Genomic DNA, 11,495 nt, shown 5'->3' with positions numbered 1-11,495 from the left:
CAAATCTATGGGTTTCTGCAAAAATAAAGTACGAAGAACTACTAACAATATTAAATAAGATTAAAGGATATTTTTGAGTATTTGTCTGTTTTGTTTTTTCTTTGTTGTTTTTTTGTTGTTTTTTGTCTTATTCGTTTGAATTCTTGGAAATTCATGTAAAATCACCTCGGTGTTATAAATCAGTATAAACACAAATCATCATAAGAAGCGGTTATTATAATACAGTATTTTTCTCCTGTGAAAATGTAGATTTGTGTAAATCCTGAACTATTTCCACAAATAGAGTAAGTTTATCTAGTTTTCAATTAAATGCCGAACAGTTTGGGTGGTTCATTGAATTTAAACGTTGGCTAGCAAACTAGCAGTTTGACCTTAAATAACTTTGGTAACAGGATCTTTATCACAAAGTTAGATTTAGCTTGTTATTTATAGAGTGTACAGATAACTTAAATTTTAAATAGTCAACTAGTGTCAACCTTTTGTACTAAAGTGACTTCTATTTTTCCAACTGCTTCAGCTGAGTGCTCTTTATGCTAGTTCAAGGGCAACTATACTGCATTTATGTGTAAAATGAATCAATGTCCCTGTACAGGATAACATACTTATAAGGCCCTTTAAATGTAATTAACGACTACTAAGTGGTCTGGGGACACACTACCTTTGAGGCTGTGAGTAATTTATTTAAGAAAATTTAATTCAGTTGGGGGGGGGGGCACGGTGGCTTAGTGGTTAGCACGTTCGCCTCACACCTCCAGGGTTGGGGATTCGATTCCCGCCTCGGGTGTGTGGAGTTTGCATGTTCTCCCTGTGCCTCGGGGGTTTCCTCTGGGTACTCCAGTTTCCTCCCCCGGTCCAAAGACATGCATGGTAGGTTGATTGGCATCTCTGGAAAATTGTCCATAGTGTGTGAGTGAATGAGTGTGTGCCCTGTGATGGCTTGGCACTCCGTCCAGGGTGTATCCTGCCTTGATGCCAGATGATGCCTGAGATCCCCGTGACCCAAGAAGTTCGGATAAGCGGTAGAAAATGAATGAATGAATTCAGTTGTAATGTCTTTATAGGGACCCGGAGTCCCACAAATACCTGAAATTAAAATAAGGACAAAAATGACTGGAGGGTATAATTGCATATTGCACTTTATTTTCTGAAATGTAGGACGTCCGTGTAACAGTTTACATACGCAGAGGTTTGTATAATGGAGTCAGCATTCCACATCTTATTCTAAAGTGTTCCTGGATCAGATCCTGGATCAGTAACTATTCACATTGGGAGCTTAAGTGTGTTCAGTCGTTCAGCGTATCTATAATCAACCTCCAACAGCAGAGCTTCACAGTTTACATTCAAAACAAGCGCAAGGGACGTATAATGCCGTCAGTGCCTTAAAATTCATGAAGACACGTATACTGTAGCAGGCCTGAGGATCACAGATGGAATAAAGTACAGGAAGATCTGTGTAATTTGATGTGTGTGTGTGTGTGTGTGTGTGTGTGTGGTCTTCTCAGTGGTCCAGGATGCGCAAGTTCCCGGAGACGATCTTGTTTTCCAGCATCGCTCCGGCTGGAATGTCGATCCGGTCTCCGTGATTAGCGATGATGATCACTGTGCCCTGAAACATGAGGAAACAATATAAACAAACAAACAAACAAATAAATAAAATGTGACCTTTATTTTCTTAACTACAAGATTTTGCCATTCATCAAATTACATCTTTAATTTATTGATTGATATTGATTCCTTCATCTCGCTCATCCTAATGCGATATCTATCCATCGCCCTGCCCACATATCTTACAGATCTCAACCGTTTATTAGATTCATGTTCATTTTCATCTGAATACAGGATCCATCCGTCTCTCCCCCGTCGTTTACCTTCACTGTGACCTGCTTGCCGAAAGTGACGTCTCCCGACACGGTGAGGTGATCAAGCTCCAGCATGTCTGGGATGCTCTCAAACCTCCGCAGGAAGTCTTGCACCTACAGAACCGACACGCACACGTTATACACTGGTATGTACCTGGTGCCGAGGTTATCGACTCCTGACCCAGTCGTGCATTATCCAGAGTGTGCACTGGACTTGTTTACAGTTTAAAGACCACAAACTCGGCTGTGTGCTTTATGGCGCAATAAGTCCATAGGTGAAATCTGAGCAAAGTGCGATGGAGGGCAACACTGCAGTCTTACAGGAGTAACTGAATATCGACAGAATTTTAGTTGTAGTCGGTTCACGTTTTTACAGAAACGAGCGTTAATCCAATGTTAGGTCACATGACTACCTTGGTGAAGGAGCTGCCTAGTTTGACATGTGGCGTTGTGGGGAACTCTCTCTTCTCGCTCATGGTGAGAGAGCCCGCGTCCATGGTGTACAGGTTGGACATGACCAGCAGGAGGTCCGAGGTGGTCTTAACAGGCAGGAAACGGCTGCGCGGGACGTTGATGCCCAGAGCGTTGTCAAAGCTTTTGATAGCAGCACCGACAGCTGTTTCCAACTGGATCACGTTCAGACCACCATCCAGTGTCTGGACACACAGCACAGAGATAATAAAATCAGAACGTTTTAACCAATTTACTTCTTAATAAAATACTGTACACCCTGAGCGTGATGTCAGCATACACACGTTCACTTAGGAACCACATACTAGCATGATTTTTGTTGATGGTGGAAGCAAATCTAAATAAATAAATAAACAAACAAATAAAATCAGGACCATAGAGTTGAGAGGCGACACAAAAGCCATTTGTATTTGTGTTATTAAACGGTTGCAAGTGATAACTTCTTTATCCTCCTATCGTGCGTTTCACCTTGGGGTTAACGATGATCTCCAAGTCCATGGCGTTCTGATCGTGCAGCCTTTTGATAGCAGGCAGGCTGATCCACAAGTTGTTGGTGTTGAAGATCTTGAACTTGGTGACGGATTTGAACTCGTCGACGTGCGCTTTGGGAACCTGGGCGATCTCCAGCAGCCTGAGCTTCTTGTCGTACTGAATCAGAGTCCCACCCTGATGAAGACACACAACACAGGAAGTTCATGCCTAAAGCCAAGGAAAGTCTCTTTCCCTCAGACACACACACACACCATCTCACTCGCCTGGACCTCACCTTGACGTCAGCACGGGTCTTGTCGGTGACCTCCATTACAAACTCGCAGCGCTTGTCGGCTGGTTGGCTCATCAGGTGGTTGAGGATGTGCAGGTCGACGGTCGCACCCAGGTTATCGATGTTGGACACAAAGATATACTCCTTACCCTCAGAGATGAGCTGATCCAGCAGGCCAGAGTTATAGAAGCTGGCGTAGATGTCTCCGTGACCCGGTGGGTACCACGCCTCAGAGTTTTCCCCCGTCAGACCCATAAAAGTCGCCACTGGCAACAAAGACTCCTTATTGATCCGAGGATATCTGCAGAGAAAACGTAATAAGTCCAGAAAAGCGTAAAGCCATCAAGCACCTAGAACCCCCTGGTGGTCAGGATGAAAAACTACAACCATTGGAACCTTGTACAGTTCATGACACTGTTACAAAGTTAGACAGAAAAAAATAAAGATATAGTTTACAGTATGTGTGTGTGTGTGTGTGTGTGTGTGTGTGTGTGTGTGTGTGTGTACCTGCTCTGGTTGAAGGTGTGTATTTTGACACGGTGGTGAGCGTATTTCTGCAGGATCTTCTTGGTGTCTTCATCCGTGTTAAAGCTGTTCATCAGCACCAGAGGAACGTCGGCGTTGTAGGTTTTATTCAGATGCTGCACACACACACACACACACACACACACACACACACACACACACACACACACACACACACAATGAAACGATTGTGTAACCATATAAATATGTACGAATGAAGGGCTCTAGTGATTTACACACGAATGAATGAATCTGCATCTCTTTGACACTGTACAGTGTTGGATATAAAAGTGGTCAGGATGCACATCTACATCCTGCTGTACTTTCTTAACATTCATTCATTCATTTTCTACCGCAGGAGCCTGTGCCTATCTCAGGCGTCATCGGGCATCGAGGCAGGATACACCCTGGATGGAGTGCCAACCCATCACAGGGCACACACACACACACACACACACACACACACACACTACGGACAATTTCCCAGAGATGCCAATCAACCTACCATGCATGTCTTTGGACCGGGGGAGGAAACCGGAGTACCCGGAGGAAACCCCCGAGGCACGGGGAGAACATGCAAACTCCACACACAAGGCGGAGACGGGAATCGAACCCCCAACCCTGGAGGTGTGAGGCGAACGTGCTAACCACTAAGCCACCGTGCCCTACTTTCTGAACACATTCCACATCATTCGACATTTCTGCAAAATCCCGTGTCACGGCTCGGCTCAGCTTATCAGAAAATCTACAGAAAAACGCTGCAACCCCGAACACACAGAACATTTGATTCACTTCCTGCACTCTTAGATATTGTGTCTGTGTGTGTGTGTGTGTGTGCGTGTGTGTGAGCGAGCACCTCTATCTGTCGCACGGTCAGGTCCAGGAAGGTGTTCTCATTGCGGACGCTGATCAGACTCTTCGGGCCTTTACAGCCCATGCTGGTGCCCAGACCTCCGTTCAGCTTCACCACCGCCAGTTTGTTCAGACCCTCAGCGACGCCCTGAGGTAACGACTTCGCCCGGATCCTCTCGTACGGTTGGATCTGAGAGTTACAGCATCACACAAACACTGAACTTTAGGGCAAGATCAAAACAGAGACAACAATAAACAGTTTATTTACAGGACCGTGTCAAAGAATCTGTAACTAGTAGGAGAATAAATCTGGTGAATGTGTCGGATTCCTGGTGAAGCTCATGAGCTTTTGACCTCGTGTGAGTGTAAATGCTGCCAGATGACGGGAAAAAAATCAGAGTGGAAGGACGACGAGTTGTGTGAAGGAAAGAGGGAATCCGAAGGAAAGAGAGAGAGAAGGTTTTTGTCATTTATCCTTCCTTCATTAAGCTAAATTTTTCACCACCTTATTTTGAAAGCTTTCTTTCTTTTTAATCTTTGTTAACTTTCAATGTTTACAGATTTAAACACCTGCTGCTAAACTGCTAGCTTAGCGAACTCACAGACGTTTGCAGTTGTAGCTAATAAATGTGTTGTTTTAAACAAGTTAGATGAAAGAAATAGAGAAATGGAGCATGAGAGGGCTAAGAAACAACTAAGCTAGCTTTACCTACATTACGTTGTCTGTTTAAGAGAGTTACAGTTACTATGGAAAGAAACTAAAACTAGATTTGTAAAGTTTCTCACGACAAACTTCGATGTTGGCTTTGATAAAGCAAGCGTTCGCAAAGGACGGTGTTTTGTGGAGGCGAGTGGACAGAAAGCTAGGGTGCCAAAACATTTGGAGGCAAGTGCATGAGCATCATCCGAATACTCCCCTCATTGTTCTGAGTGTTTTGATATGTCACGTGTCCATGTTGTAAAAAGTTTTTTGATTTTGCATAAATTGGGGGCGGAGCTGCGGGACAACCGAAAGGCCAGCTTGCCGAGTTATAAACCTCCAAAGTTTATAATGGGAGTCTATGGGGAAAAAGGCCAATCTGAGACCCGGTACCAGAAGTACCGGTACTCGGATCGCTTAGAAAAGTAATAGCAACAAACTTCAGACCAGGATCTACAACATGTCTGAATTTGGTGCATGTGGCTCGAAAGTTACTCTGGATAAATCTTTGTCTAAGCTTAAATAGGAAAACAGAATGTTGGCGTCTACAAAGCGACATCATCACTACAGAGAACATCAACATATTATTCAGATACGACGATTACTTAAACTCCACCGTAACCACGCTGCGTGTTAGCCGCTAACATCCGTACAGGTCACGCAACACTCGCTCGACACGGCCGAAGCCGTCGATCGGCTTACAAGGTGACCTACGACGGCAGAGATGTCCAACTAAACAGAACACCAGCATGACTACACACACTGACAATGTGTATGCAGACCTAGGGTTGTGTAGACATGCTGGGGGTTAAGGGTCAGCACCTCCAAGGTGACTGGGAAAAGTACAAAGAGGCTATCGGAGATTGGGTTTCAAATTCCGTTCGGTTCACAAATACAGCGTGTACTGTGACTGAGACCTTGATCCAACACACACACACACACACACACACACACACACACACACACACACACACACACATCCTGCTGCACAATGTTACAGTCTTGATGACTTTTTTTTTTTTTTTTTTACAAGCACAGATTAATTACCGCAGACCAGAGCACCACGTCTCCTAACTCTAACCTCAGACTTTTCTCGAGGTCACAATCATCATAAGGACTCCGTGGTGAATTGGACCGAGAGCCTATCAGGTGTCCACCTGCTTCTACAAAACCTTATCCAGTCGTATCATGTGCATTAGAGCTGCAGGGAAAAGTCTGATTCCACATCAGCTGTTTTAGGTCTAGTAACCAAACCCGAGCTGAACAACTGGCATCCAGATGAAAGAAATGTCAGCCATCATGGTTCTCTTTTCCTGTCTCTGTGGCTGAATGCTGCAGCGGTCAGGCTATTCATAGTCCAGCTTTCTGTCTGGGGATATCAGTGGAACAGGGTGTGTGTGTGTGTGTGTGTGAGTGTGTGTGTGTGTGTGACACACACTTCAGAAACATACACACAGATTAATGTGTCACACTTTTACCTCACACTCACAGTAACCCCAGCATGGGCCTCCATACTGACTCCTCACACACACACACAGACAATTTTCTTTGTTAGAAGTTCCCAGCTGGTTGCCACTTCTTTTATAAGCAGTTGATGAAGTGCCAGTGCACCAAATACTCTGTTCTCAGAAACTAGAGAGAAAAAGTAAGAAACTGATTCACGATTCAATTATTTTTTTTTTGTACCCAAGATAAACGGCCCCAGAGAAATTACGCTTCGAAATTAAAAGTCCAGCGAGTGAAGAACATCTGTACTCATATCAAGGCAAAAACATTCGTACGTAAACATATTTAGTAAAATAAAAAAGGTAGTAAAATTACTGCGCTATCAATTTAGCGGAAATTCACATCTCAACAATTTCGGTGGTAAGAAAATGAATGTAGTGAGAAAAGAAATCAAGTAGATCACATTTTATGTAGTAAAAAATAAAAATTCTGTAATAAAAACGAATGTGGTAAAAAATTCGCAGCAGCTTAAATTTAGTTTAAGGAAATTCCTGTTAAACATCGTTCACATAGCAAAAATGTAGACAGTAAAATTCATATAATTAACAATATTCATTAATAAAAAAAATAAACTTCATTAAAAAAAATGTAACTTAAAAAAAAAAAAATCAATCAACAAAAATCCAAACTAATTTAAAAAAAAACAAAAAAAAAACAAAACAGTAAAAATGTAGATTGAAGAAAAATAATGTGGAAAAATGTATACAGGGGAAATATTTCCATTCTAAACCTCTAAAGCACTTAAAACTCCATCTTGACCTTCTACACCTCATCAATCCGAGTCTCCAACCTCCTGCTCATTTTAACCCCGATTTCCTCTCGTCCCTCTCGGTAGGAGGAAGCTGATGAGTGGAAACTTGAGCGGCGACTCAGTGTAACGTTTATGTGCTGTTTCTTATCACAGCATGGAGGCCAATTTCCCCCCAAAACCTACGTTTAAAAACCGAATCGAAACAAAAAAACACATAAAATCTTTCCCATAAACGTGTCGTGTTTTTTCCCCTGATCAAGTCCTGTACTGGTTGTATGACAGATACGTTAAACTCACCGAGTCCTCAGGAGGTCTGTTGATCTTGGGCCATTCCACAGCCGGACCCTTCACCTGGAGGAACCTGTGGAACAGCTGCTTAAACCCCTCGAAATCTTTTCTGGAGACCTGACAGGAAAGGAAAGGAACACACGGCGTACACGTCATTATTTCATGTCAGGATCAAATACATCGGCTACAAATATCTGATGAGGCTGGAAGCATGATGAGCTCCAGGCTCTGGGATTCATCTTCAGGCATCGAGACATATCAGCGCGTTCGGGTAATTAAGACCGTCACCTTCGACCTTCACGCCGACGGCTTGGGCAAAAGGAAAGGGGTTTAATTAAGCGATCGGTATCTCTCAGGAGGCCAAAAGCTTTAATTAGGACTCAATCTGAAACTGCTAGAACACCGGGTCAGAGACTGTGTGTGTGTGTGTGTGTGTGCGTGTGTGTTGTTCATACTATAGAGCACTCGTCAAATATCTGCATTTTATCTGTACTGTAATTTCCACAGAAATCTGATTAAGAAAAATAAAAACGACAACAAAGGATTATACCGTACATCATCTAGAACAGCATCGCCAGGTCAGCTTTCGTTTCGTTTCGTTTATTCTCATCCAAAGGGGGACGGGCTGTCAATCAAAAGGTGCTGATTAACATATCAGATCCTGCCCACTCGAATAGTTCTCAGAGTCAACAAGCATGCGAGTATTTTATTCTTAGCACCTGAACACAAGCTGGTATCAGTCACAGTTCTGGATCTTTTGCTCCTGGAGATGCTGTTGGTTTAGGAACTTATGAAAGCATTCTTTGCAAGATGAAAATATAAGCATAAGTTGTCACCAGTTTTCTGCTGTCTTTCTCTGATTAAAAGTAAACAGCAATGTAGAGTAAACAGAAAATATTCTGATATGATATTTTTGCCATTTTGCCCACTTCCTAGATTAAATAAAATAAATAAATAAATAAATAATACTAGTCTGAAATTTCCAGGAAATTTGCGACAGTTCCTCTTATTTACCCTCATAACAAATCCCGAGTTCCTGTCTTCTTTTCCTGTCTCTTCTGAAATAACTGCAGCGTCCTTCATTTGATAACCTTTTCTATTGACTCCAGTATAAACGCCAGCCTGCACACTCACTGCACAACCCCGGTGTGAAGCCGTGCGCTCAGAGGAACGTGACTAGGTTTACGTTGACAAACCGTTTATAAAAGTTCTACCTCTGCTTCTGCACCCTTAGCAGTGGAGAGAAGCTTCTCGAGCTCCTTGTGCATGGAGTTTTCATGCTGCTGCCTGAGCTTCTCCTGGAACTCCGTCATCGCTCCGTTCAGACCACCTCGACTCAGTTCTACACACAGACAGGTAAACAGACAGAACCACAACGTGAAGATCAAAAAAAAAAATCAACATGAACGCTTTCTTTTCTAAAACCTATACTGTGCCTGTGCTTTGCCAACACTGACTCCAACATCCCCAGATTTCAGGGATCCGAGCACCACACAGGACAGTAACCGAGGAGACGATCACCGGATCCTTATTCACAACACTACTGTTCCTCATTATTATTCTTCTAACCCAGATTGAAGGGAATCCTTTAAAGCCTGTATGGATTTTTTTTTTTTTGTAATATTCAAGATTCCTTCAAAATATATCTACGAGTATGTTGGTTTGAATTCCAGTCGCCACTTGTGATGTCTCAACGGTCCGATCAATCGACAGCTTTCTCCTTATCTCTCTTCTTCACCGATCACCTGGTCCAAAAACTCTTCTCACCCAAAAAAAGAATCCAAACGTAGTACGAAATAAACTTCTTATCAGATTTAAAATACTTAACACACCCCTTAATGTGTCCATTGAGCAAACGGGTGAGATTCATCTAATGAGACACACGTCATTACTGCACCACTCACCCGCAACCGACAGAACCGACATGATGAGAACGATGAGGTTCTAAGTTCTAAGTAGTTTTCTTAAAGCTGTTTTAAAATCACGCGGTATTTCTCTCGGGTCTTGGTGTGCGCTCTCGGGTCTTGGTGCCTGCTGTCAGTTAAAACCACACCGAGGTTTTCCTTGAAAAATCCGTGATATTAAAGGATGTTTCAGAGCAACCGTTCATCATCCGTGTTAAATCCAGGTTAAAGTCCCAAACCTAACTATATTTAACTAAACAGAGCTCAGTGTTTGAATCCTCTACAGTATGTATATATGATCTGAGCCGATATGTTGAGGGAAAAGAAAGAAAGAAAAGAAAAGAAAAGAGACACACACAGAGTACAGAGCCTCCTTTTCACCAAATTGTAGCACAGCCCATTTTCCCCTTCCTAACCCTCCCACCTTCCCATTCCTCCCCTCCCCTCTCCTCCCACCTAGAGGGGCAAATGAAACCTTTCTACCCCTGACCCCTGAAAGGGGGTAAATAAAATCAGACAAACAGAGGAGGTTTGTCAATCTGCTGGCAGTGGAGTGAATGGTTGCACACAGCAATAATATACACTATATATATAATAATGTTCACTCCTCTGTGTTCTTTCTGATCTACAGCCAGAAGTCACGCGTCCTGTGGCATGTGGCAAAGGTAATAAAACGAAGCAGAAGCAGTCTTACAGCTCGCCAAGCTGATGCTCCTTGGCTCTGGTACCTTAAAGCTCTACTTACTCCAAGGGCAAAGGGGCAGTAAGTCAAGCGGACAAAACCGAGCACAAAATGCGGGGACAGAAAGCCAAGCACATCATGCCGACATGCCTTTAAAACAAAGCTGTGTTCAGACTTCACATTACAAAACTGATCACTTGCTTTTACAGCGGGTTTTTACTCACTGTCTCCAAACTGCGCCAAACTATCAACTGATACGCGCACCAACACCCGGAAATTGTCACAAGATCCAGTAATTTATAAGCTGAAGTGATCACTGACCAATCAGGATGAAGGGAAATTTGCGGCGGCCAATCAGATTGCGGTGAGCGACTTATGCCCTACCAAGGCATATAATTGATATTGTGCTGCCACCGTCTGGTCAGAGTTGGTAATGCATCTGTTTATTTATTTTATTTTTATTTTTTTTAATTATATATTAATTATATATTATTACATATATATATATATATAATTCTGGAGAGCCGAGAAAAATTCTGGAGAAAGTGGACGTCTTGGTGCAGGGAATTCACTAAAAAATGCAGCATCGATTCTCCAAATAAATGTCGTGCTATAGCCACAAATTTATTCGTATTTAGTTGCTAGTTGATGTCTAGAAACTGGATATAATCGACAGCATTATGAAGGTTGTTGTAGCTATAAGGTTAATAACTTCACTAGTTTAATCCAAAACTGCATGTCAAAAAAGTAGATTATGATCAAAGCTGAAAAGCAGGTTTTCAGATAACAACCCTGCGTCAGTGTGGAAAGGCGTGCAAGACATCACAAACTACAAGAGTAGCATCTCCCTCTGAAACAAAGACCTGGCTGATGACCTCAACACCTTCTAACTGCAGGTTTGAGAACAGCATCTTCACATCTCCCATCCAACCCAGCACACTGACTGACATCACACCTCTGGGAACCCCATTAACAAATCCTCCCAGCACTTAAGTCGCACTCACGATTTGTGAAGAGGTTGTGAATCGGCTCTTTCAGAGACAGAAGACAAGGAAAGCCCCCGGCCCATGCTTTCCTGTCTCAAAGTATGTGCTGATCAACTGGCTCCAATTTTCACCAATATCTTCAACAGATCTCTGGAGCTGTGTGAAGTCCCCTCCTGCTTTAAACTCGCCACAATCGTCCCGGTCCCCA

The 11,495-nt window shown here is 42.9% G+C and overlaps 2 protein-coding genes across 4 annotated transcripts in view; one reads left to right on the top strand and one right to left on the bottom strand.

The window, feature by feature from the left end:
- The window catches only part of spast (spastin), a 13,894-nt gene extending 13,814 nt beyond the window's left edge, over nt 1-80 (top strand). Inside the window, exon 17 of the mRNA XM_047803424.1 lies at nt 1-80. This exon is cut by the window's left edge and continues 1,104 nt beyond it. The gene's annotated coding sequence lies outside the window, so the exon portion shown is untranslated.
- Nucleotides 81-1,118: 1,038 nt separating this feature from the next.
- On the bottom strand, nt 1,119-10,622 carry LOC113663677 (UTP--glucose-1-phosphate uridylyltransferase-like). 3 transcript variants are annotated; one of them, XM_027179073.2, is made up of 10 exons: nt 10,526-10,622; nt 8,930-9,057; nt 7,725-7,832; nt 4,475-4,660; nt 3,601-3,734; nt 3,097-3,394; nt 2,799-2,996; nt 2,273-2,515; nt 1,869-1,973; nt 1,119-1,606 (listed from the first exon to the last, which is right to left on the bottom strand). In XM_027179073.2, exons 2-10 carry the CDS (start codon nt 9,026-9,028, stop codon nt 1,499-1,501), a joined length of 1,479 nt encoding a protein of 492 aa, XP_027034874.2. In that variant the 5' UTR covers nt 9,029-9,057; nt 10,526-10,622; the 3' UTR covers nt 1,119-1,498. The 3 variants fall into 3 exon arrangements, with proteins under 3 accessions (XP_027034874.2, XP_027034872.2, XP_027034870.2); XM_027179071.2 differs by lacking the exon at nt 10,526-10,622 and adding an exon at nt 9,620-9,986; XM_027179069.2 differs by lacking the exon at nt 10,526-10,622 and adding an exon at nt 9,173-9,557.
- Nucleotides 10,623-11,495: the final 873 nt, after the last annotated feature.

The sequence above is a fragment of the Tachysurus fulvidraco genome, chromosome 18 (assembly GCF_022655615.1).
Source record: "Tachysurus fulvidraco isolate hzauxx_2018 chromosome 18, HZAU_PFXX_2.0, whole genome shotgun sequence".
Taxonomy (NCBI): Eukaryota; Metazoa; Chordata; class Actinopteri; order Siluriformes; family Bagridae; genus Tachysurus; species Tachysurus fulvidraco.
The sequence above is the reverse complement of the archived record's forward strand: the minus strand, read 5'-3'. Positions and strand labels throughout refer to the sequence as shown.